This window comes from Myotis yumanensis, unplaced genomic scaffold (genome assembly GCF_028538775.1).
Source record: "Myotis yumanensis isolate MYYU_CA2020_CCGP unplaced genomic scaffold, mMyoYum1.0.hap1 SCAF_8, whole genome shotgun sequence".
In the NCBI taxonomy this organism is placed as follows: Eukaryota; Metazoa; Chordata; class Mammalia; order Chiroptera; family Vespertilionidae; genus Myotis; species Myotis yumanensis.
In genome coordinates this window covers 73593039-73619015 of record NW_027223759.1, presented here as the reverse complement: position 1 = coordinate 73619015, position 25977 = coordinate 73593039, and the positions used below count along the sequence as shown (strand labels likewise).

The window sequence follows — 25977 nt, the reverse complement described above, 5'->3', positions numbered from 1 at the left end:
AATTTATTCCTAGGTATCTTAATGTTTTTGTTGCAATGGTAAATGGGATTGCTTTTTTAGTTTCTCTTTCTTTGAGTTCATTATTGGTGTATAAAAAAGCTGTCATCTAAATTTTATAAAAAATTATGAGAATTACAGAAATGATTCTATTCCCTCAGATACAGGCTTATGGGGAATCCTTACATTCAGGCAAGATGACCATAGTCCAGGGTTGACCATTTCTCTGCTAATGGCCGCTTACAAAATTTTAGTCGTATTGCTGAAGAAAACCAAATTATTCTACACAACAAATGTTTATTATTTTCATACTGTATGGCAGACACAGAGCAAGCCTCTAATTTCCAGGAAAATTAAGACATGGGCTCTTTTTTTTTACATAACCCCTGGGAAGGAACACACACATCAATACATGTACAAGTGCAGTGGAAATGTGTACTACATAAGGTGGTTCCATTTATAGGGAGCAAGGAAGTCAGTAGAGGATGATAGAAGGGATATTTGATTTAATTTTGACAAATAAATACACATATTGAGGTCAGACCTATGGGTAAAGGCTCTATTGCTAGAAAGAACAAAAGGTGTGAAGAAATAATGTCGTAAGGAATGATTGAACTCTATGGTAAGTGCTGGTTTTGAAAGGTAATAAGTTAGAAAGTCTAATCTCTTAAAGGGTTATATGTACAAGACACTATAGTAGTTGTTATTTTTTTCACTTGTGGAGGATACATTCCAATACCTCCAGTGGATGCCTGAAACCATGGATAGTACTGAACCTTTTATATACTATCTTTTATTCCTATACTTATACACACACCTTTTTACTTAAAGGAATATTCTTTGGCATATCCAGATTGTCAGCATCATTACTCTTTGGGGCCTTTATTAAGTAAAATAATGGTATCTTGAACACAAGTGCTGTAATACCACAACAATTGATCTGAAAACTGAGACAAATATGAAGTGACTAATGGGTGGAGGTCATACAGAGTGTGGATACACCAGACAAAGGGATGATTCACATAACAGGTGAGGTGGTGCGAGATTATATCACACTACCAAGAACCATGAACAATTTAAACCTTATGAATTGCTTATTTTTGAAATTTTCCATTTAATATTTTTGGACATTGGGTATCTGAAACCACAGAAAGCAAAATTGTGAATAAGTGAGGAGTACTATAACTGATCTTATTGGTCATTTCCTTTCCTAGCAAATGAACTTGAGCTACGTAACACTGATCTTTATCATGGAAGTGACTTAGAGTTTACTTTAGGTTAGTAATCAACACATTGCTTTCTCACTTTTTTTTTAGAAAGTCGACAAAATGTCTTTATATAAATACTAGAGGCCTGGTACATAAATTCATGCACAGGTGGGGTCCTGAAAGAGGTGGTGAGGGGCGGATGTGATCAGCCCTCCGGGGCAGGCTGTGGAATGCCCTTGCCGGCCCAGGATCCGGATCCGTCCCACTGACATTCGCACTGGTTGTCAGGAGCTACCTGGCAGCCACTTTTATATTGTTTCTTCCTTGCAGAGCATCTAGGGAGGGGAAGCGGCCGTGTTGTCCTAGGCCAAGTTCCAGGAGACCAGCAGTGCTGTCAGGATCATGCCGGAGGTGCTGGTCCATTGGTGCCTGGCCTGTTCTCCAGATTGGACCTGCAGGACTACTGAAGGAGGGAGTGGCTGCTGCAGGGCTGGTGGGCCGCCGGGACCGGTTGGTCAGCTGAGTGGTGCTCCCACTGTGGGAGTGCATTGATCACCAGAGGGCAGCTCCTGCATTGAACATCTTCCCCTGGTGGTCAGTGCACGTCATAGCAACTGGTTGTTCTGGTCATTCGGTCACTTAGGCTTTTATATGTATATAGTTTATAGAAAACAGGAGATCCAGGTTTATATTTGGGAGTCTTGATCCAGTAAAGAAATCAACCAGATGTAAGCCTCCTTTATTCTTTTTTTCTTAGCTCCATCCCCATATCCTTGTGACCAATCCATTATTATATGAACTTGTATGAATTTATAAATGGCTCACAGAGAGAAAAATAAGGAGAAATCCTACCCCATCTATCACCTCTAAGCAGTGCAAGGACAATCTTTATAAGGTGGAATATGAAAATACTGCCTAAGTTTAAGTTAGATTGTGTTTATAGATCTTAGTCACTCATGCTCCCCTCTTTGCCTGTTTTTATGGAAGAAGTGTTAGTGAGAGAGTTAGCTACAGTGTTGTTTTTCAGTATGTTAATTTCCAGAAAGTGGTTACCAACTTTTACATGGCTATGAATGACAGGTTAGGTTCCAGAGGATATTTTAAAATCATATCCAGCAATCTTTGACACTAGAGTGTGATAATACTGTGAGGAAAATTTTAAATCTTATAAAATGATACCCCTTTCTTACCTAGGTTTAGATAAGGAAATGAGAACAGAGTATATAAGTGAGTTGTTCAAGGTTACCTAACAATTTCATTTGTACATACATGTGTGCGTGTGTTGTTTCTCTTTTGCTTTATTTGATGGTTTACACTAAACTGGCACTTAGTCTTTACACATACTCACTTAGTTCAGACATTATTTTAAGGTAGAAAAGAAGTAATCAGGAGTATCTACCAAGATAATTTCATATTATTTTATTGGCAAATTACTTAAGTTATTATTCCTTCTCATGTGAACAAATTAATTAGTGAACTAATAATAAATTATTAGTAAGCATTTATCAAGGGATTCATTTATAGATAATCAATAATTACCTAGTTTTAATGGCACTTCTTGATCATTCAATACAATTAAAATATAAAACTACAAGTATTGGCAGGTTATCCAACTATAAAGTCAAATGAATAGTAAATGTCTTCCAATGGCTCCAAACACTTGAAATTAAAAAAAAAATTGTGGCATTTCCCTGCATAGTTCAGTGCAATCCAACATTATCATTTTGATTAATAGCAGTGAAGATTCAGTTTACAGGTTGTGCTCTTGCTATCTATCATATCTGAAAAGGTAAAAAGAATAAAAATAAACAAAATATCCCAAATACTAAAATGATGGTCCGGTTACCTTAATTCAGAGATTTTTATTTCTCCCAGTGTTTAAGTATGTCTGTGCCTCTTGAGATTTCTGCGTCTGGAATTGTGTTGATTTGACCATATTTAATGGTTTTCATTGAACAACCACTGTATAAAATATATACCAAGATTTCAGGAAGTGACATGACAAGTAGAAATCATGCCCTCAATCTACACTAATAAAAGAGAAACGTGATAATTGGCGTACGACCGCTACCCTTCCCATTGGCTAATCAGCATATCCTTATGCAAATTAACTGTCAGCCACGATGGCGGCCGGCAGCCAGGCAGCTGGAAGCGAACATGAAGCTTGCTTGCTTCAGTGACTGCAGACTGCAACGTTCCCGCCTGACTTGCCGGCCTCTGAGCTACAACTCTAAGAAACTATGTTGCAAATATAGAAGCTAAACAAAACCCCAGAAAAAAAGCTTTCAGCCAGCCGGGATCTCAGAGCTAGAGTTATACATTGTTTCAATTATAGCAGCGGAAGCCTCAGAGCTAGAGCCAGAGCTAAAGCTGGCCCAGAATTAAAAAAAAAGAAAAAGAAAAAAAGGAGTGGTCGGGAGCTTCACTCAATTGCCAGCCTGAAAGCAGCCCTCAGCTCCTCACCCAGATTGGTCAGGCACCCCAGTGGGGACCCCCACCCTGATCCAGGACACCTTTCAGGGCAAACCAGCCGGCCCCCAGGCCTCTATCCTATATAGTAAAAGGGTAATATGCCTCCCAGCACCGGGATCAGCGCCCAAACCCCCTGATCGCCCTGCGGCTCTGTGTGTGACAGGGTGCGGCGCCCCAAACCCCGCCCCCCCACACACAGGCCCTGCTCTGTGTGTGACATGGTAGAGCCATAACCTCCCCATCGGCCCTGCCCTGAGTGTGAGAGTGGCAGCGCCCCAACCCCCTGATTGGCCCAGCTCTGTGACAGGGGGCGGCGCCCTAACTCCCCTATCGGCCCTACTCTGTGAGTGACAGGGGGGAGCTCCTCAACCCCCTGATGGACCCTGCTCTGTGCATGACAGGGGGGAGCTCCCCAACCCCCTGATTGGCCCTGCTCTGTGCGTGACAGGGGGCAGCACCCCAACCCCCCTGATGGGCCCTGCTCTGTGCAGGGGGCAGTGCCCCAACCCCCTGATTGGCCCTGCTCTGTGCGTGACAGGGGGTGGCGCCGCAACCTCCCCATCAACCCTGCCCTTGAGTGTGATAGGGGGCGGTGCCCCAACCCCCCAATCAGCCCTACCCTGAGCGTGACTGAGGGTGGTATCACAACCTCCCAATCCGCCCTGCTCTGTGCATGACAGGGGGCGGCACCCCAACTCCCCAATCGGCCCTGCTCTGAGCCCAACCAGGGGCTGTACCTAGGGATTGGGCCTGCCCTCTGCCACCCAGGAGCAGGCCTAAGCCAGCAGGCCGTTATCTCCTGAGGGGTCCCCGACTTCGAGAGGGCACAGGCCGGGCTGAGGGACCCCCTCTTCCGCCCCCCCCCCCCCCCGAGTGCACAAATTTTTGTGCACCAGGCCTCTAGTGAGTTTATAAAAAAGGGAGAATCCAGAGTAACAACGAATAATAATATATAAGGGCAGGTGTAACATATAAGTGTATGTGTATGTATCTTTGTTTAGAAGCATATATAGAACAATTCCTGAGCATGGGTGGAATGTTACTTAGGAAAGAATTTATCTTTAGTAAAAGAATTACTGTCACTGATGAAGACCTGATTATTGTTCTGAGAAAGAGGAAGGAGCGAATATAGGATGGCTGAAAGGAGATTACTCCAATAGAAGGAGCTTGAAGATGTGGCTGGTAGGTTTACTAGGATCAAGGGCATTATATGAGAGAACATGTGGACCCACAGGAAAAGTGATATTGGCAGGAGATCTGAGGTTCACATGTATACATTTATTTTGTTGAAAAGGCCACGACATGCAGTGGCTTGTCTTCGGTGGCTCAGAGAGCCTCCCAAATAGGAAAGTTCTGGTCTATTGGCAATACTGGTTTCATAATTCTCTGTGTATCTGTTTGTTCCAGGGTTTTAAAAATGATTTTCTCATTAAAATGTTCTGTAAGGTTATTTCTATTGGGTTAGACTATCTGAGGGCAAAAGGACAGTCTTCCTTTTTACATTAATTTAAACATTCAAAATGAATTAATCTCTTGCTAAGGGGCAGCCTATTCGAGAGTACATTTAATTGATGAAAATGGTCTCTATGTGCTTTGCCACAACAACAACAAAAAAAGAAAGAGTGGTCAAGTGACAAAACCAAAAACTATCTTCATTGAATCACAGAATGATTTTATGTTCTAAATATTATGTTTAATATTTTCAATAGTCTCTTCCCTGTAGTTACTGTACATATGCCGACATGTATACAGATAATCATGATTTATCAACGAACTCTGGGCCTTTCCTAACTCTGCCTGCTCTTTGATTTTCATAGTCATGTGATCCCCACACAATGCAGAGAAGAACCCGCCATCTGCTGAGACCCTCGCTGAGCTCCAGGACATGTGCTGAAGACTCCCAGGTGCGGCCTTGCCTCCTGAATGAAAACTGCTTCCAGTTCCAGTACAACCTGACAGGTATGCCCTTTTCCCGTAGCACTGACTAACGGGGTATGTTTGCATAGGTTTTTGTTCTCCAGGTTAGGACTGCCAGTAGAATGTGTGAATCCATTGCACAGCAGGCTGAGGATTTGACATTTCCAGTGCCCCTTCAGATGCCCACTCTCGTCACGTAGATTCAGCAATACCACCTAGAATCTCTGAATTCAAAGATGCTTACAAAGATTGACAAAGTTTCAGAATCAAGTTGAATTAAGCCATGCTAAACTGAAACAATAAAAAATATGATGGGATATTTTATCATTTAGGAAAGAATATAATCATTCTGTCACAGAATGTAGCTCTTTAATGGTCTCTATTTCTTCAAGAACTTCAAGCTTGTGATGCACTTGTTCTATGGGTCTCAGTAAGGATGAATGGTAGGCCTGCTGGACAGGGATGTTTGAGAGGCAGTGGGAATCATAACAGCCTTATTATTCAGCCAAATGCTTAGCTTTTTCCTGGACAACACAGTGTCTAATACCAAAGACTGTTTAGTTACATTGATCTGCTACTCACCATTTCCTGCAGTAACAGATATACAAAATGCCACAAAATGTGGAACCATGTTAAGTCTCAGTATTGAACTCAATACTGATATCCAACCTGCCCCCTGCCTGCAGGGGCAGAGAAATACTGGTTTCTAGAACAAATTCCCCACTGACATCCCAGTGGCGCTGCTGAGATTTCTCATGTAGAAAACTTTGTGGTAAATTCTGTGGGGCTGTATGATTGTGTTTATAGGTGAAGATGATCTCATGTTTTCCTCTTTTTCTTTTTTTTAAAATATATTTTATTGCATTTTTATAGAGAGGAAGGGAGAGGGATAGAGAGTTAGAAGCATCGATGAGAGAGAAACATGGATCAGCTGCCTCCTGCACACCTCCTACTGGTGATGTGCCCGCAACCAAGGTACATGCCCTTGACCAGAATCGAACCTGAGACCTTTCAGTCCGCAGGCCAATGCTCTATCCACTGAGCCAAACTGGTTAGGGCTCCTCTTTTTCTTTAGCTAAAGGTGTGTCAGAACCTTGATTTTCATAGAAATTTTTTCAGAAATACAACTAAATTTGCTTTACTGGAAGAGCGTGTCTTTTAAAACACTGATTTCATCATACAAAGTTTGTTATTCTTGTTAAACTTAGATCATCTAACAATTATGGAAAATCTCCTTAAAAAGGGTCTCATTGCATATGATCAAGGATCTTCCTTTGTACCCACACCAACAATAAAAAATTTTTAAGAAGCAAGAGAATTTATACTAACTCAAAGTTGTCTACTTTGTAATGCAATGAGCCAAATCTATAAAACCTTCTTTGATGAGAATAATTTTTAAAAATTAGAGTTTTGAGAACAGGCTATATAGTTCTAAATAGGTTGAACTCTTTCTTTTCTTAAGCGCCTTTTTTGGCTTCACTGTACCAAATTGTTTAGCTAATTATATTTATTCCTTGAAAACATTTTCAAGTTCACATCAAAGACTAGCTTCATTTCTGGGTTATTTTCTCTCTCAACTATCCCCAGCAAATAGAGGATTCCAAACTTGTTTTCCTTTCTCATCCTGGTTAGTGTCTTTCCTTTCCCTCCCAGCCAACTGTGGGATGGTTTCTAACAAACATTTGGCTTTTTACCTTAAAGAACATGTAGGAAGTTAATTCACTCATATTAATTTGATTGTTTTTCTATGAAATAATTGCATGATGTCTTTAAACCCAGCTGAAGTGGTTTTAGAGTTACATACACACTGTCTTCCACCAGTACAGATAACCTTAGGTTTATTGTGTTTTGCTCACATGCCCAGAATTTTGAAACTCACTGTGGTGATTCTATGCCTGTAGAGTGGAGCACGTGCCAGCTGAGTGAAAATGCGACCTGTGGGCAAGGCGTCAGGACCCGCCTTCTGAGCTGTGTGCGCAGTGACGGCAAGCCAGTCAGCATGGACCAATGTGAGCAGGTAATCTGTTTATATTTGTTTTCAATTGGTAATAGAATATAGTTTCAACTTCATCACAATGACTGGGAAAGGTCATTGGCACTGGGGATGTGAGTTCGTTAAAAAATATTTCTTATGATTTTCAGGAACTTATTTAGTTGTACTTGCTGACCAACAAACTATTGATATCAGGTGATATGATATTTAGATATGACTCTGTATTGGACAGGTTATTCATCTGCATATGTGATAAACACTGTCCATTCCATATATGATGAACACTGACATTTGCTATTAGAATACTCTGCTTTCTTAGTATCTGATTGTTATATAATTAATTCAGTTGTATTCTCCTTCTCAAGCTAAGTTAAAATGTCTCCCTACCAAATTTCAAATGAGCAGGTTCAGAATTTTTTCCCTTTTCTACCTGTGATAAACTATATAAAGTTTGTATAAAAGCTGTTCCAAAGAAGTCAGCATTGCTTCCCAATGTACAAGTGAAAAGCACTAAAGGGGAAATATAATAGAAATAAATATGACAATATGCTTTCACATTATAGGAATCACTAAAACAATCTTTCAAATAAATGGAAAATATGGGGCCAGTTAATTCAGATCACCACAGTAACTTTTCTTAACCTGGCAAAATAATCGTTGTCCCAGGTCTCCTAACATAAGGGAAGTACACAAGTAAAAATTAATATCAAAACAAAACCTTCCTCCTCTAACCTGATTTAACATGTTATATATTGTCATGACCACACACTCTCTAAACCAAACACATAGCTATAGACCAACACCAACTCGAGACCAGACCATCTGAAATCGGATGTCCCATTTGGTGAAATTCTGAAACTGGCTAACAAATGCCAGAGTTCTGTCTACCAGAAGTCAGTGATTTATTTAACATTTTATTTCATCTCCTCTGCTTCTCAAGAAGTTGTAGGCTTCAAGAAAAATAAATTCACAATGTACAACAACTCCAAATAAGTGAAAAATCTTACATTCAATATGTATAATAAATCTTTTATTTTGATACAAAGAAAGATATAAAGTTTTCATTAATAGAAAAATCAGTTTCTCTGCTTTCCAATACCATATGCCCAACAAATATATATTTTTTAAATATTAGTTTAAAGAAGCCCCAAATCATTAACCTAACTAGAATATCCATACATCGTGTATGGATCATACATTCCCTGTGGTAACGGCCATGTTGCCCACTTGCCAAGTCATCATTAATTTCAGCTTGGTATGGACAATGCTAACACCTAACATGTGTTGAAAGTCAAAGTTTTCCTCAATGAGCACATGGTATGTGATTCCTAAAGCAGAACTTTTTATTATTCTGTTTTTCTTAGATGATTTCTTCTTTCACTAAGACCTCTTCTACCTTGATCAGTAGACAATTTGTAGATTTTGCCTAGATATGGGTTTCAGAGTGGATGAGAGGAAAGCGAATTCTATCACCAACTTTCCTCATGATTAAGCCCATGATTATGTTTTTTAGCATAATTGGTCTTTGTAATAAACTTTAGATGGGTTATTGATTTGGGCTTTATTGTTTTTTATTTATGTTTTATCCCAGCTAGCTGTTCATTTTGGCTCACCCAGAAGTGCAGGGTGCTTGCATTTAACACTGAGCATCCTCTTGGTCTCCGGCTGGCTGAGCAGGTGACCAAGAGGATGTAACTGCCTGCTTTCCCAGCACCCTAGTTGCAGGCAATTCTAAAGTTTATAAAAAAATTTTGGCTGACAATTTTGATTTTGTGAGGTAAGGACAGCCGTTTTATGCAATTGCCATCAATTTAAATAAGAAAGGATATCCTCCCCCCCCAAAAAAATGTAAAAGATTATTATCAAAGAATAAAGGGCAGTCTTTCCCATAGAAGGATAATGTTTTGACTTGATGTTGATTTGAATTATCCACTGAAATCACATTTCATTTCCATCTGCAGCGTAACTTGGCGAAGCCACAGAGAATGAGCATTCACTGCCTGGTGGAATGTGTGGTCAACTGTCAGCTCTCGGAGTGGACAGCTTGGACCGAGTGCTCACAGACTTGTGGCCATGGAGGTATGTGGTCCCCTGTGTATGTTCACACTGAACAATTCAGTATGCTGTGGCCTAACAAACGGGCATAAGGCATGCTGGCCAACTGGAGGCAACATGAGGCTGACACGCGGAGTAGAGAGAAGCTGGCCTCCTCTCAGTTCCTTAACGATCAGGCAGAGATTGAAGAACTGCCTGCGAACAGTGGCCCTCACCAGAGGAGCTGCTGGCCATGTGGGAGAGTGTTTATCCAAAAGGTCGGAAGCTCAACCAATTATAAAAATGTTGGCCTCTGTTTTTGGAAGGAGTATGTTTTGTATGAGTAAAGCTGGCTCCTGTGTCAGGTAAACGCCCAAATCAAAGTGGCTTAACATCATAGACTAGACTAATTTTTCACTCATGAAAAGGGTAGAGTAGCTTTTGCTTTACAAAGTCAATTAATAATACAGATCGAAGAAGGCTCTACCACTTTAAAATAACCAAGTTTCTCAGGAGGGTTATACCCAGCTGATTCTGTGGAGGTTTTTATGGAAGAGGTTAGAAGGACCATACATCTTTCTCATTTATATTCTACTAGACAAAATTTAGCCCCTGCCCCAGCTCTATACAAGGAGGTGAGGCAGGAAATAAGTTTCCATAATGGCAAGGAATGCAGAAGGCAACTGATACTCAGAAACATAGACAGCGGAGCAGTCCAGCCACCAGGCTGCAGTAGGGACCACAACATGTGCCCGTGCAAGGAGTGTAACAGGAGTGTAACAGGGCCCTGACTGGTGTGGCTCAGTTGGTTGAGTGCCGTTCCATGCACTGAGAGATCGCCAGTTCGATTCCTGGTCAGGACATGTGCCTGGGTTGTGGGTTCGATGCCCAGTAGGCAGCCAATGGATGCTTCTACCTCTCTCTTCCTTTCTCTCTAAAATCAATAAAAAAACATTTTTTTTTTTTTAAAAAAAGAGTGTAACAGGAATGAACACAAATGTGGTTTGGGATAGCTCTCTAGTCCTGAAAGAGAGTTAGAGTTTATCATGAGTAAATGTCAGAAATTTGGAATAGGCACTAATCAGAGGAGAAGGAGGCAAGATGAACGGCAAGCTGGAGGCACCATGAAATTGGGGTGGAGGAGGGGGTGCCGCGGTATTTGGAAGCAGTTGTCTAAAAGTCCTGTGACTGGATCACTGGCACTAGAAACGGGCTCCTTTCTGAGCTGCTCATGAGGCATGTGCTGGGGCCTTGTGTGAGGCTATCTGAAAAACTGAGGCAGGGTGCACCAAGGAAAGGGGGCTTGTCTGTGGATTCCGCTGAAGACCCTGGAAAGGGCAGAGCTAAAAACAGTAGCAGAATATTATTAAGAAAAGGTGGCTAATGAAACTGAAAACTATTTCTGCAAAGAGCATGACTCGAAATGAAATAGAGGAATCACAATATCCAAACAGAATGTGCCATTTCCTGCACAATTTAGAGCCTGCCAAGAACCTCTGAAAACTAAATGGCAAGTTTGGGACCAACATTTCAGTGATTGATCTAGAATTGCTCAAATTTTCTGATCAGCAGCATGGCGTAATTTGCATGGGCATCTGCTTTAAAGTTGTGTAGATTCGGGCTCGTAGTGCAGCTGTTGAAGCCAATTAAGTTTTCCGAGTGTCAGACAGCAGGGGCACGCTCTGACGCTCTGCACGGCTCTGCTGGTCTGAGTTGCTCTGAGTCCAGATATTCTTCTCAATTGCTCCCGACTATGCCAGGGCTGGTTCCTTCTCGAACCCTTCCCACTTAGTCCAAGCTCCTCTTTTATCCTCTGCTCATTGTTACAGGTGTCAGGTCTGAGCCCCTCTGTCTTGGGCTGGGCCTCCTAGGACGCCAGGTCTTAGACGGAGAAGCCATGGGAGGTTGCGGGTATATACTAGTATTAGTAAGACTGAGTCTTTATTGCAGGAGCCAATGGCCACATAGCCATCAGACAAGACAATCCTTTACAGCAAAGTCCATACAGGCAGGCAACCTGACACCGGCTGGTTAAAATGTACATCTTTCCCACAATGCAGCATTAGTCTCTACCCACAGCTCTTATCTGAGCAGCCGCACACTGCCTCCTAGACTCACCACCTCACATCTTAGTGGTACCTAAGCTCTCTGGCTCAGCACACTGGCTCTCTCTGAGCTCTTAGCCTTACAATACCACCTCTCAACTCCGTCTGAGCTCTCTAGCCTCTGCTCTGCCCAGCTGTTCTCTCTCACTGGCTGGTCAGGAGCCTGTTTATTACTCCAGAGACAAAGAAGGCTAGTAGCCAACAGTGACATCCATCATTTGGGTTACAGAAGGGCACAGCGTACCGTGAGATCGCTGCGGCCTTGCAGCTGTGTGTGGTATCTTGGCCTTGGGCACTCTGATTAGGCTCATGTTCAGTGCGGCCTTGGCCATTCTGGTGTATTTGACAACAAGGCCTCTGTGTTCCCATTGGCCTTGACTATCCAGGGACCCTTTTGTCATTCTCACACTGAATCTCAGCTTCTACATCTATAAAATGGAATTCATGCACATATTATACTAGGAGGCACTTTTTTTTTTATTTGAGAACTAAATGATGTGATGTATGAAGGTACCTGGGATATGTTATTTCCAGCTCCATCTTCCTACCCACCAGCAGTAGAAAGCTGTCAAAAACTCCCTAGAATCTTTTAAAGATTATTCCATAGGCTCAGTCACTCTCATCTCCCACTCTCATAGCTCATCCTTTTACCTCACTGGAAATCCATATGCTGTAGTCATAGCCTGAGTGAACTTTTAAAAATGCAAGTCTGAACCCTTGTTTTCCTCTTGACTTCAGAGTCATCAGTTCACTTTCCACAAGCACACACCTATGTGCCAGTTACAGTTGGAGGAGTTGAGGTTGCAGCAGTAGAGGAATAAAAGATACTTTCCCTATTCTCATGGAGCTTGTAATCTAGTTGAGGAGAAATAGACAGTAAATAAAGAAATAAATCAGTGATATTGTATGTTGATGAGTTCACACAGGAGAGGCATTGTTCACATTGGTGATGTCTTTCTTCAGAATGACTGGTTCCTCTTTTGTCCAGTGGTGACCTACCCGGGTTATCCCACAGCCATCAGCACTGCAGCCTCATCTGGGTGGGCCTCTGCTGGGATGTGTGACTCTTACAGTGGTAAAGGGTAGAATGAAACAGGAGAGAAAGGATGAAGTCCTGTATCGTCAGCATGGTCCACAAGGACCTGCAGGAGCGCACCATGCCTGCCTCTCTGTCCCCATCACCCTCCACTGTCCGGTCGGCTCTCTGTGCTCCAGTGTGGTCTACTTCAGTCGCATCCTTGAGTGGGTACTGCCCTGTACCTCGGCACCTTTCCTTGTGTGAAGCATTTCATCATCACCCCCATTACTGCCTCTTACTACTTTCTATCATGCATGAATTACTTTTTATATTCTCAATCAAGGATCTGTGTATTGATCTTAGAAAGACAGAGAGAAAGACATGTTAGAGAGACAGAGAGATAAGAACATCATAGAGAGGCAGCGAGAGAGAGAGAGATAAAACATCAATGTGAAGAGAAACATCGAAAGGTTGCCTCTCATACCTGCTCTGATCAGGGATCAAACCCGCAATCTGGGTATGGGCCTTGACTGGGAATCAAAACCTCGACACTTTTGGTGCATGTATGATGAGCCATCCGGCCAGGGGATTAATTAAATTTTAATGATATGTCTGTCTAGGGGGAAAACACACTGTTTGGGTTCTTCATGGGTGAATAGCCCCAGTTCCCATGAACCACAGTACCTGGCACATTGGAGAATTTTCTCTTAATATCTGTCATTGCACAGGTGGTTCTGGACTATCAGGGGAAGCTTGAACGGGAAGAGCTTGCAGACTGGGTCCCATACCCAGAGGTATCCGGCCCCTGCCTGCTCCTTCTCCCCTAACTAAATACAGAAAATTTAGCCCTGACCGGTTTGGCTCACTGGATGGAGTGTCGGCCTGCGGACTGAGAGGTCCCGGGTTCAATTCTGGTCAGGGGCATGTGTTTTGGTTGCGAGTCCATCCCCAGTGGGGTGTGTGCAGGAGGCGGCTGATTGATGTTTCTCTCTCATTGATGTTTCTGACTCTCTGTACCTCTCCCTTCCTCTCTGTAAAAAATCAATAAAAATATATTAAATTAAATAAATAAATAAATAAATACAGAAAATTTAGGTATCATCACCTACGAATATGTTCACTGCAAGGATACAGAAAATGTTGGTTATAATTTTCCTGAAAGTCTTCATTCTGCCACTGTGCTAAGTCAGTGAAACATGACAGATTGTCATGTTATGCTAACAAACCACCTTTAAAAATAAGACCCCAAATTGTAAGTGTAACATTAAAATATCACTTTTAATTTTTCAAATAGTTTTCTATTAGTGATGTGGACTCATCAGACCCTGCTTGTCTATTAGAAAGAAAAGCAAACAAACAAACAAAAAACCCATTCCAAATCTGAAAATTCTAGGCAATTAGAATTTGAATGTAAGTTCACCTTTTATAATCCTTAGGATAATAAACAAAAATAAACAATCAAAGACTTCATGGGAAAAGTCATTGTGTAAACAAATGCACAGTGGAACCAGGGAAGGAATGTTAACTACTTGAGAAATCTAGTGTGTAAAACGCTTAGAAATCATCTAAATAGCATCCATTGGTGCGTAGATAAGGCACGAGTTACAAATCATCTCTAGCCAATTTCAGATGCTCTAGCACAGCAATTTTCAACTGGTGTGTTGCAAGAATTTTTAAAACATGCAATAGCTGACTACTTAGGGGCACTGACCTCTTTTCCCTTTGATTGCCTAATAAAAAAATGACAACAGCCAACAAGAACAATAGCCAACTGGCGTGAATGCATCAAAAGTATACCTACTTTTTCTCTGCTCGGCAAAAAATATATTTTTTGGTGTGCTGCAGAATTTTAGTAATCATTTTCTATGTGCCATGAGATGAAAAAGGTTGACAGTTGCTGCTCTAGTAGGATAACTTCTTGGGAATCTTTTCTTGAACCCTTAGATGTTTTGATCTCCTAATTGTCAGGTATAATAATGCCTTTTTAAAAATATCCCTTAATCCTGAAATCTGACAAACCCTCCAGTGCTCGGCTTTAAATATGTATGTATTCCGTGGGGTTCCCCCCCCCCTTTATTTATTTATTCAAAGATTCATTATTCAGGCATCTAATGGTATCCTCTTTCACTGTCAAGAGTGGCAGTGTGGGAAATAAATTACAGCATGACCCTGTATTGTTGAAGACAGGACTGTAGAAATGTATTCATTTATGTCACAAAGACTCATTGAATGCTTTCCGAGTGCCCTGAACTTAGGCTACACTATGTATGGAGCTAAAATCCACGACTTCATAAACTTAATATTCTAGTGGAAAATTAGATGGTGATAACAGGACAGAGAGGTAGCAAATCAACAAGTAAATAAACACAAAAATAGCAGATGCTGATGAGTGCTGTCATAAAAACAGGTCACGTGGTGGAGAATGACAAGCATGTCGGGGAAGTGAGGGAAGGGGAAAGAAAGGCTGCTGAGGATGTGATGTTCAGTCAGAACTGAATGACAAGGTCAATAGCTCTTCTAACCGTTGTTTACTAGCTGCTCGGGTTCAACCGCACAACCACTTTTTATTATCTGTTGCATTCAAGGCTCTATGTTAGGACCCACAGAGAAAAATATAAAAATGAGTATGTTTGGTTACATGTGTGCCCACCCTCACTATTAAAAAGAATAGAGCAGTACCAAAAAAATTTGACACATGGCCTTTGAAAGTTTAAGCATCTCCCCTCAGGACTCTGCTGAGACAGCCTTGTGGAATATTATAAAGGGTGTCCCAAAATTCACGCAAGATTTGAATTTTGCGTGAGCATTAACAACAACAAGAAAAAATAAAAGCCTAATTTTACTTGGTTTATTGAGTCAGATTCTAATATCTTTTGCCCTTTGATTTCAATCCCTTCAATTTAATAAGCATTACCAAGTACCAATTATGGCCCAGGAGCAGGGACAATGAAGACCAATGAAGACCATGGCTTTGCGTATGTGCCAGCAAAGCCGTGGAGGCCATTTACCCGATGTGCTATTCCATACATAACCCTATACTGTATACTTTATGAATCAGTAAAAAATTTACAATTTTTATTTTTATTTATTTATTTATTTATTTTTACAATTTTTAATTACAAACCTGTGTTTTCTATCAAAATTACTTCTTGCGTGAATTTTGGGACACCCTTTATTATCCCTCACCAGTTCCCCAGCTTCCCCATCCCAATCTTCCAGCTCCAGCCTTCCAGCCCCACTCCTCTCGTTACCCGGGCAGACAACAACGCTTCCCTCATCCTCATGCAGCACAGCCTAAAACAAGCGATAATCACAAGCAGAATTGGGTGGCACAGATGAACTCATTTCTTAAAAGAGACCGAAATGTGGAGCTGAAAAGGTTGGGCACCACCTGCGGCTTGTCTGTCTAAGACTGTCTGCCAGCAGCTGTCTTTTTGTAGCAGCCGCTTGCTTTGTTCCCCCTGGTCCTGGCAATGGGGCAGAGACCACAAGGGGGGGTGGAGATGATGGAGTCACGTTAAAGAGGGCTAGCAAGTGGCGCAGGAGTCTGACTTCAGCACCTGCGGCTCTTGGCTGACTTCTTTATCAAAGGCAAAACCTCACCTGGTTGTCTCTGTTCATGAATTCACTGGGTTGTCAGGCAAAAGCCGGTGAGGTGAGCTGGATCTCCGGACATGCTGCCCCAGGAGCCACACCTCACCTTCACATCCACAGGACGACATGGGCCTGAGGGGCAGTTTTTAAATGAACTCTTTCTTCCTCTCCCAGCGTCTGGAGTGTCTCTTTAATGTACACTTGACACTGGGCATGTATACTTTCTAATTGTGTTAAAGATTTCAAGGTCAGAACAGTTTGAATCCAATTTAATTTACATTAGAGAGAGAGAGACGGATGCTAAACTTCCACTGAGGGATCTTTTTAGATAGATTTCAAAGATCAAAGCTTGTAATAGAAGAGCTTAATATTTGGATTAGTCATAGTCTTTGTCTGTTGAATTTGCATCACTTCAGTGGAATGGAGAACTCCCTAAATTTAGCAGCTCATGAATTACTCATGATGATTACTTCATAACATTCTAAGAAAGGTCTGAATCCCAGACTATGATTTTTTTCTTATTTCATATTTTTAATTCAATGTATGTGAGTTTATAATATGTTCCTATACTATGTCAGCTAGCCTGCCTCTTGTGATTCCAAAATGGCATACCATTTTTCTATCAACTGTAGCCCATAATGAAAAAAATAATCTAATATTAATTACAAGCCCCACAACTTTTAAATTTCCAGCTTTTCTTTTTCAGATTTCAAAGGCAAGCAGTGTGGTGTTCTTGATCAGACACAGTCCAATCACTGTAACAGTTCAAACTTACTTCCTGTATCAAATAACTAGTTCCTATGACAAGAGAACAGGAAGCTAAATGGTAGAATGGAAGAAAGAAACCAGGATGAGTTAGAGCTGGTATTTCCATAGCAAGTCCTTGGACTTGGAGCTGGTCTCTGCAGAACTCATTTGCACTACTCTTTTAAAAAATTTGCAAAATGATAAAATATTACAATAAGTACTTTGCAATGTCATTTGTACAAAGGCACAATGATTGGTGCCAGGGGTGTTTTGGTAAATTTTTACAAGAGTACTATGAAGTATAGGCATAATTTTACAGGTGAGGGGATAAGCAATTAAGCAATCTGGTTAAGGTTATGTGGCTTTTTTTTTTTTTTTTTTTTTTTTTTAATATATTTTATTGATTTTTTACAGAGAGGAAGGGAGAGAGATAGAGAGTCAGAAACATCGATGGGAGAGAAACATCGATCAGCTGCCTCCTGCACATCTCCTACTGGGGATGTGCCCGCAACCCAGGTACATGCCCTTGACCGGAATCGAACCTGGGACCTTTCAGTCCGCAAGCCGATGCTCTATCCACCGAGCCAAACCGGTTTCGGCAAGGTTATGTGGCTTTTAAGTAGCAGAGATAAGACTTGAACCAAGTTCAGGTGTTTCCAAATCCCTTTTGTTCTATATGCCCCTTTGCAACTGACACTCTGTACAGGTAAGTGTTCCTGTTATGTACATGGACCTGGGCTGGGTGCTATATCACTTTACAAAAATTCTCATGATTTATAGGTATATTTAAAAATAAGAGGAAATGGATCTCAGATTGCAACACGAAGGGTATGGCCGGTGTGGCTCAGTGGTAGAGCATCAGCCCACACACCAAATGGTAGGTCAAGGGCATGTACCTGGGTTGCAGGTTCATTCTCCAGCCTGGGTTGGAATGTATGTGGGAAGCAACCAATTGGTGTGTCTCTCTCACATCACGTTGATGTTTCTCTCTCTCCCTTCCTCCCTTACACTCTCTAAAAGTCATTGGGGAAAAGTATTCTCAGGTGAGGATTAACAAAAACAAACCCCCCAAAACAAACAAAAAACATAAAAAAGAAGTCTCTCTGACTACTTCTTTCATAATCAATAATGTTGCATATTATCTACTTCATCTAATTGGGATACAGGCAGGGAGCCAGTCCTCTAGAGAGGGAATGTGTGACTACGATAGACAGAGTAGATCCAGGACTGTCAAAATCACTCTCTCTGACCTTCTCACTTTTCATCCCAAGGGGAGCACTTCATTTGGAGTATCTCTGCTGTATATATGTATTGACAGTGGTTCGTCAAGCTTTAATAGCTTTTAATGGGACTCACATGTGTTACTGGGGTGAGAGATCAGAACATATAAGTTTGCTCCTCACTGAGAAGTCTGGAGTTCTTTATTTACAAGCAAAACCAAAAGAACCTGATCTTCTGCCCTAGAAAGAACTACCCTAGTCCTGTGATGCTATGGTCTCTCTTGACTTGAAAACTGTGTCTATTACTAGTACTTCCTTGCTCAGGTGACTACCATCCCAAATAGATGGTCATGGCTGGGACTAGTCCGTTTTATTCTGAAAAGCTATGGAATCTGTACCTTGCCTAAACTGAGTGTTCTTTAGGATGAAAGGTATCTGGGTGCCTGAAGCAATATTCAGATAAGCCAGGAAAACCCTCTCTCAGGGAAACCCATGGACTACAGCTATGAATGAGACCTATTGCTGCATCTCCCATCTCTAACCTTGCCAGAGATTTGTCTTACACGGCAGGTCAGGATCATACCTTTTCTCCACTTGGTTAGATTAGAAAATAAACAAATCCATGTCCACTGGGGTATATATTTAAAACAAATGTTGCACTTTAAAAACTTGGATAAAAATTCCAGATGATATTTTAGAGAATAAAAAGTAGTTACCTAGCATAGAGAGCTACATGAGGTTAACTGAGCATTTTATAAAAAATCTAACTTTCCACTGCTTTCAGAATTTAATCTAACAAGTACCCAAAAGCAAATGAAGAGTTACCGCAGAGAAAGCTGTTAGCATAATACTTATAATTACTTTTTACTAAAGGAAAATATAAAATCTGTGAATACAGGTAACCCATTTGATACCTGACTTGGACTGACTGAGATTGAGATCTGTGAAAGGCACATGCTGTTGGAATAAGACAAACCTTGTTCCAATCTTTCTAACTGTGTGATTTTGCAAATATTATTTAAATTTTATGAGCTTCATTTTATCAAGTATGAGATGAGACTATTAATAACCATGTTGAAAGCAGAGTATGAGACTGGGATTCTTGTTGTAGTGATTTCTTTGAGGGGCATTGAGGAAAGCAGGTGCTCTCAGGAAGGGGAGCAAAGAAAGCGGGATAAGGAAGGGTAACAAATTAAGCAAGAATATGCTATTTCATCTCTGTCATAGCACATCATCTTCAATTAATTTAGTCCCTCCATAATGAGAAGCACTTTTATAATGACAACAGGTATTATACAGAGACATGTTATTAAAACTATATATATATATTATACTATATAGGCCTGGTGCACAAAAATTTGTGCACTCAGGGGGGGGTTCCTCAGCACAACCTGTACCCTCTCGCAGTCTGGGACCCCTCAGGAGATGTCCACCTGCTGACTTAGGCCTGCTCCCTGGGGGATCGGGCCTAAGCTGGCAGTCAGACATCCCTCTGGCAGCCCAGGAGCCCTCAGGGGATGTCCACTTGCCAGCGGGGAGCAGGCCTAAGCTGCAGTCGGACATCCTTAGCACTGCTGAGGAGGTGGGAGAGGCTCCCACCACCACCGCTGTACTGGTAGCCATCAGCCTGGCTTGTGGCTGAGCAGAGCTCCCCCTGTGGGAGCGCACTGACCACCAGGGGGCAGCTCCTGCATTGAGAATCTGCCCCCGGTTGTCAGTGTGTGTCATAGTGACCAGTCATTCCCAGTCGTTCTTCTGTTAGGGTCAATTTGCATATTACCTTTTTATTATATAGGAGTGCCTGGCCAGCATGGGTGAGGGGCTGATGGCTATTTGCAGGCTGGCCACAGCCCCTTCAGGGTAGGGAGTCCCCGCTGGGGTGCCTGGCCAGCCTGGGTGAGGGGCTAATGGCTGTTTGCAGGCTGACCACAGGCCCTTCAGGGTGGGGGGGTCCTGCTGGGGTGCCTGACCAGTCTGGGTGAGGGGCTGAGGGCCATTTTCAGGCTGGCTAAGCCCCCCAGTTGGGGACCCTCACCCCATGAGGGGCTGATGGCTGTTTGCAGGCTGGCCACAGCCCCCAGCCACCCAAGCTCTCAGTGGAGGCTGGCTGGAAGCAGGTATCTGGGATTTATTTGTCTTCTATAATTGAAACTTTGATGCCATGAGCAGAGGCCACAGCCGGCTCAGGGCCAGCGGGAAGCTTGGCTTTCTCTATCATCCGGGCAACCAAGCCTCCTGCTTGCTCCAGCTCCATGGCTGCCGGCTGCCATCTTGGTTGGGTTAATTTGCATATAGTCACTCAAATTGGCTGGTGGGCGTGGCTTAGGGTGTAGTGAAGATACAGTCAATTAGCATCTTTGTCTTTTATTAGTGTAGATAAAGAGCCAGGGGCCATCACAACCGAATGGATGACCAAACAGGCTGCATGGGGTGACAAGGTCAGCAGGGGGGTTAGTGAAGGACAACCAAACAACTGAACACCTGGCTGCGTGGAGCGACTAGGCCAGCAGGGGGTAGAGAGAAACGACCAAACAACCGAACAGTAGGATGTGTGGGGCTACCAGGCCAGTGGGGGGGGGGGGGGGTGGGGGGAGGCAGTGAGGGGCAAACCAAACGACCGAACAGCAGGCTATATGGGGCAACCAGGCCGGCAGGGGGGGCAGTGAGGGGGCAACCAGGCCAGCACGGGGGTTAGGGAGGGACAACTAAATGACTGAACAAGCAGGCTGCATGGGGCATCCAGGCCAGCAGGGGGAGGGCAGTGAGGGGCTACCAAACAACCAAACAACAGGCTCTGTGGGGCAACCAGGCCTGCAAGGGGGGCAGTGAGGGGCAACCTGGCTGGCAGAGGGGGGCAGTGAGGGGCAACCATACCAGCAGGGAGGGCCAGTTTGGGAAAACCAGGCCAGCAGGGGGCGGGGGGCCATGAGGGGCGACCAAGCTGGCAGGCGGGGGCAGTTGGGGGCAACTAGGCCAGCAGGGGGGACAGTTGGGGGTGACCAGGCCAGTAGATGGGGGCAGTGAGGGGCAACCAGGATTGTGGGGGGGGGGAGTTGGAGGTGATTAGGTCAGCAGTGGTGGTGCTGTTAAGGGTGACCAGGCTGGCAGGGGGGGAAGTAAGGGGCAACCATGCTGGTGGGGAGGCAGTTAGGGGTAACCAGGCTGGCGGGGGGGGGGGGGCAGTTAGTGGCGACCAGGTTGGCAGTGGGCAGTTGTGGGCGACCAGATCAGCAGGCAGAGGCGGTTAGGGGTGATCGGACCTAAACCTGCAGTTGGACATCCCCCAAGGGGTCCCGGGCTAGAGAAGGTGCAGGCCGGACTGAGGGACCTACTCTCCCCCATGCATGAATTTCGTGCACCAGGCCTCTAGTTGAATAGATTGGCATGACCAGCTCTTAATGAATTTTTGTTAGTTTCCCTTGCTATTTTTTTTTTTTTTTTTTTGTCTGCTAGTATTTTCTGTCAGGTACCAAATGCTTAAGAATAAATTCACAGGAGAAAATACTTAAACATGGAAACATTTTATTCGATAACCTAATTTTTGGGTATACATCAGGAATGACCACCATCAACTTGAGGTTAGTGACATTGAATCCCATCCCTCACTGTACAAGTTCACCAACCCCTTGTAGATGTGAGCACTGGAAGGCTACTTCCTGCCAACAACTGGGCATATACCCTAAATATTAAACTCATATTCAAAAGAAATACTGCCCTAACTGGTTTGGCTCAGTGGATAGAGTGTCAGCCTGCAGACTTAAGGGTCCCAGGTTCGATTCCAGTCAAGGGCATGTACTTTGGATGTGGGCACATATCCAGTAGGGAGTGTGCAGGAGGCAGCTGATCGATGTTTCTCTCTCATCGATGTTTCTAACTCTCTGTCCCTCTCCCTTCCTCTCTGTAAAAAAAATCAATAAAATATATTTTAAAAAAGAAAGAATGCCTAAGTAAAAAACAAATCAGTAATAATAATTCTATATAATAAAACCCTAATATGCAAATCGACTGAACAGCAGAACGACTGGTCGCTATGACCTGCACTGACCACCAGGGGGCAGACGATCAATGCAGGAGCTGCCCCCTGGTGGTCAGTGCACTCCCACACGGGGAGTGCTGCTCAGCCAGAAGCCGGTCTCATGGCTGGCAAGCGCAGCGGCAGTGGCAGGAGCCTCTCCCGCCTCCGCTGCAGGTGGGCGATAAGGAGCAAGGGGTCCCGGACTGGGAGAGGGTGCATGCCAGGCTGATGGCCCTCCCACCCCCCCACCCCTAGATTTTCATGAACCAGGCCTCTAGTCCAGCCGTGGGCAGACTACGGCCCGCGGGCCGGATCCGGCCCGTTTGTAATGAATAAAACTAAAAAAAAAAAGACCGTACCCTTTTATGTAATGATGTTTACTTTGAATTTATATCAGTTCACACAAACATTCCATCCATGCTTTTGTTCCGGCCCTTCGGTCCAGTTTAAGAACCCATTGTGGCCCTCGAGTCAAAAAGTTTGCCCACCCCTGCTCTAGTCTATAATAGTAAAAGCGTAATATGTTAATTAGACTATATCCTTCCAAGAGGAAGCCAGGTCTATAGCCTCAGGATCAAGGCAGCTGCCTGCAGCTGGGAAGGAGGGATCCAGGCAGCCACAGCTGTGAAGGCCTACTCTTGCATGAATTTTGTGCATTGGGCCTCTAGTATTCAAATAATATGCTATAAGCTTAAAGTCAGTTCATATTGTTACTGTATTTGTGTCTATGGTGCATTGGGGTTTACAGGTACATTCTTGTAAATTGCTCAGATAGTTTAACGAACTATGTAAGGTTAAATAGGTATGTTCTTCCTTTCTCTGCATTATTGTATTCCATTTTCCATTTTCTTTTACATACATACTTTTCATTGTTTGCCTGGGTTATATTTAAATTGCCCAGAACTATCTAAACCATCTTTTTCAGTTAATTCAATTGATCACAAAGGAGCCATTGTTCAATACATGGCACTACAAAGGTGCATGGTTGCTGGCTACTTAGATCTGAAGGAATGGTCAGAACAGAAAACCATTGCATTTGACTCCATTTCCTTTTATGACTGTATAAACTGACAAGTTTTAACAAGTTTTTAGAATTTTTACTGCTTAAAATTTCCACATTCATGTTGTCACTGAAGCCTCAGAATGAACTTTGACTACAGAATGAGTTCAATGGAAATGTCATCTGAGCCAATATTCTTTGAACCTATATGCAGCTTAAGCCTATTGGCCTCTCTGAATTGTGTGTGTATTATAACTAGTATGCCTCATTGTCTCTCTTTTTCTTTTTTTATGGAGGTCTTACCAGGCAATCCTTTTTCCCTCATTGCAAGTAATTATTGCTAATTTAATAGTAGGCTCAATACCACTGTTGCTGATAATGAGTTCCAAATATTTCCCAAGGGAGGAGAGAAAAAAAGACTCAGAGAGAATCGCTGGCAAACTTACCCTATCATAATTTGGGTTTTTATTAAATGGAGACATATTTTGTAGGGAGTGCTTTGCTCTCTTTTATAGCCTTATGAGTGGATGAATAGAGAGTCAATTTGTTTTTCTACATCTCACTGGTATTTCTCATTAAGCAGATTGTCTATATATATTACTGAATTTGGGTTCCAAATAAATTCCTAGACCTTATATTACACTTATATTGAAAACAAAAATAACCCCAAAAAAGAGAAGTCCAGAGTGTCCAAGAAAATCTCCCACTGCCTAGAAACATGAGAATATACATATGGCAGCAACCTTTACTCTGGAGGGCAAAGCAGTTCAGCCTAGGATGTGAGGGGTCTGGTAGGTTGGGAACAGGCTGAATTATTATGGAATTCGTATTCATGTGCTTTTAGTATTATAAACCCAATAGAATATGGATAGCAGGCTTTCTATAACCATTACAGGCTTATTTTCAGAATTGATTGAAATAGTTGTTAAAACAAATAGTTAAAAATATTAAAAATTTTAACAAGTACCTTCTATATTTTACATGTGGTTTATATATGTTTTATTCATGTAATTAGTGTGAGATAAGTGTAAGGAGTCCATCTGAATCACCAGTGAACTGACCCCTTATAAAGCCATCCCCCAGGCCACAAACATCCTCATTGACACACATGTGCTGTCATTGCATCAGGGTATTTATTTGTCAATCTCTAGTTGCAAATGAAGTACAAAATAGAGTGATCCTTACACCAGAGATTAAAAGGGAGCTCTTGAGAAAATTGATGAAAAGTGACTCAAAGGCCAAAAGATGCTATAATCAAACTGCTCAAGCCAGTCATAAAACAATGATTCTTTTTATAGGGTAATCATAAAATTATGAAAGAAATATCCATAGCTGATTTATTCTTTTCCCTAATGAGTGCATAGTTGCAATTATAATCTGCAGAGTCGTTTATATTAGATCAAATAAACCCACTTGCAAACTCTTTAGTTCCAGAAAATGGCCTATTTAGACCTTTTATTATTTATTTAAAATAATTTAATTCCCATTTTAAATAGATTCACTTTTAAGTGGCATTTTCCCCAGCATGAATTATCCTCAGATAATAAGGAGTTTCTGTATATTTAATTTTATTTTACAGAAGAGAGAATTTACGCTCAGAGGAGTTAAAGTACTTTCATGCAGTCACATCATTTCCTAGTTGTTAATTTGAGAGAACTGCTTCCAAATAGAGAATTTTGATGCCAAGTCCTGGTTTCTTTTCACCACACATCAACTAATTTTAACATTCTCTTTCTATAATATTCTATATTATATCACATTTTACAATATGTTAAATTTGGCAACAACTGCCACTGTTTCCCCACTCGCATTAAAACTTACTGTCACCAGAACAATCCCTGCTATCAGGGGTCCCTTTTAGAACAGCCTTGCTGGGAGACAGTTTGGTCGAATATTCATCCACTCTGATTTTTGGAATCCCATGTAGTATTTGACCACTGTCATTGGAGATGGCAGACCTCCTTGTTACACTGTCCATGTAGACACATTTATATTTACAACTTCGGGACTTGTGAAAGAGTATCTAATTTGAGGGGCACTTTCTCCAATTATTTAATTTATACAACCAAATATCCCTGATGTAAAAAGAAAAAGGAACATGTTAAAAGCCATCAAGTACCCCGCAGAAACATCAGGGCCAGGAGTTGCCTATTAGACTCTTGCTCTTTTATTAGCAAATTTTAACTGACCTTTAATATTAGATAATTAAATATGACATACTTCAAAACGTAGGATTGTTATATGCTTTTTGTTTTAAGATATATGTCCTTGGAAGTAATTAGCATTGTTTGAAAATACTATCTTTGTGATTGGATAGTAAAAGGTAGAAAATAATTTGGCTGTTCTTTAAATATGGTTTTATTTTTTTAATTTATTTTTTCAATTAAATTTATTGGGGTGATATTGATCATATAGGTTTTAGGTGTGGGTTTCTGTGTTACAAGATATGTACATTGCACCATGTGCCCAACACCCAAAGTCAAATCTTCCCCATCACCATATATTAGGAGCCCCACCACCCCCTACCCCCTTCCCTCTGGCAACCACCACATGGCTGTTTGTGTTCACGAGTTTCAGTTTTATATCCCACATATGAGTGAAATCATATGGTTCTTAGCTCTTTCTGACTGACTTATTTTACTTAACATAATATTCTC

The 25977-nt window shown here is 42.2% G+C and overlaps 1 protein-coding gene across 1 annotated transcript in view; it reads left to right on the top strand.

The window, feature by feature from the left end:
* The window catches only part of THSD7B (thrombospondin type 1 domain containing 7B), an 838394-nt gene that overhangs the window by 781626 nt on the left and 30791 nt on the right, over positions 1–25977 (top strand). The window contains exons 18-20 of the mRNA XM_070423466.1: positions 5495–5636; positions 7496–7611; positions 9549–9666. Coding sequence (XP_070279567.1) covers positions 5495–5636; positions 7496–7611; positions 9549–9666 — 376 coding nt within the window. The remainder of the gene's footprint in view (positions 1–5494; positions 5637–7495; positions 7612–9548; positions 9667–25977) is intronic.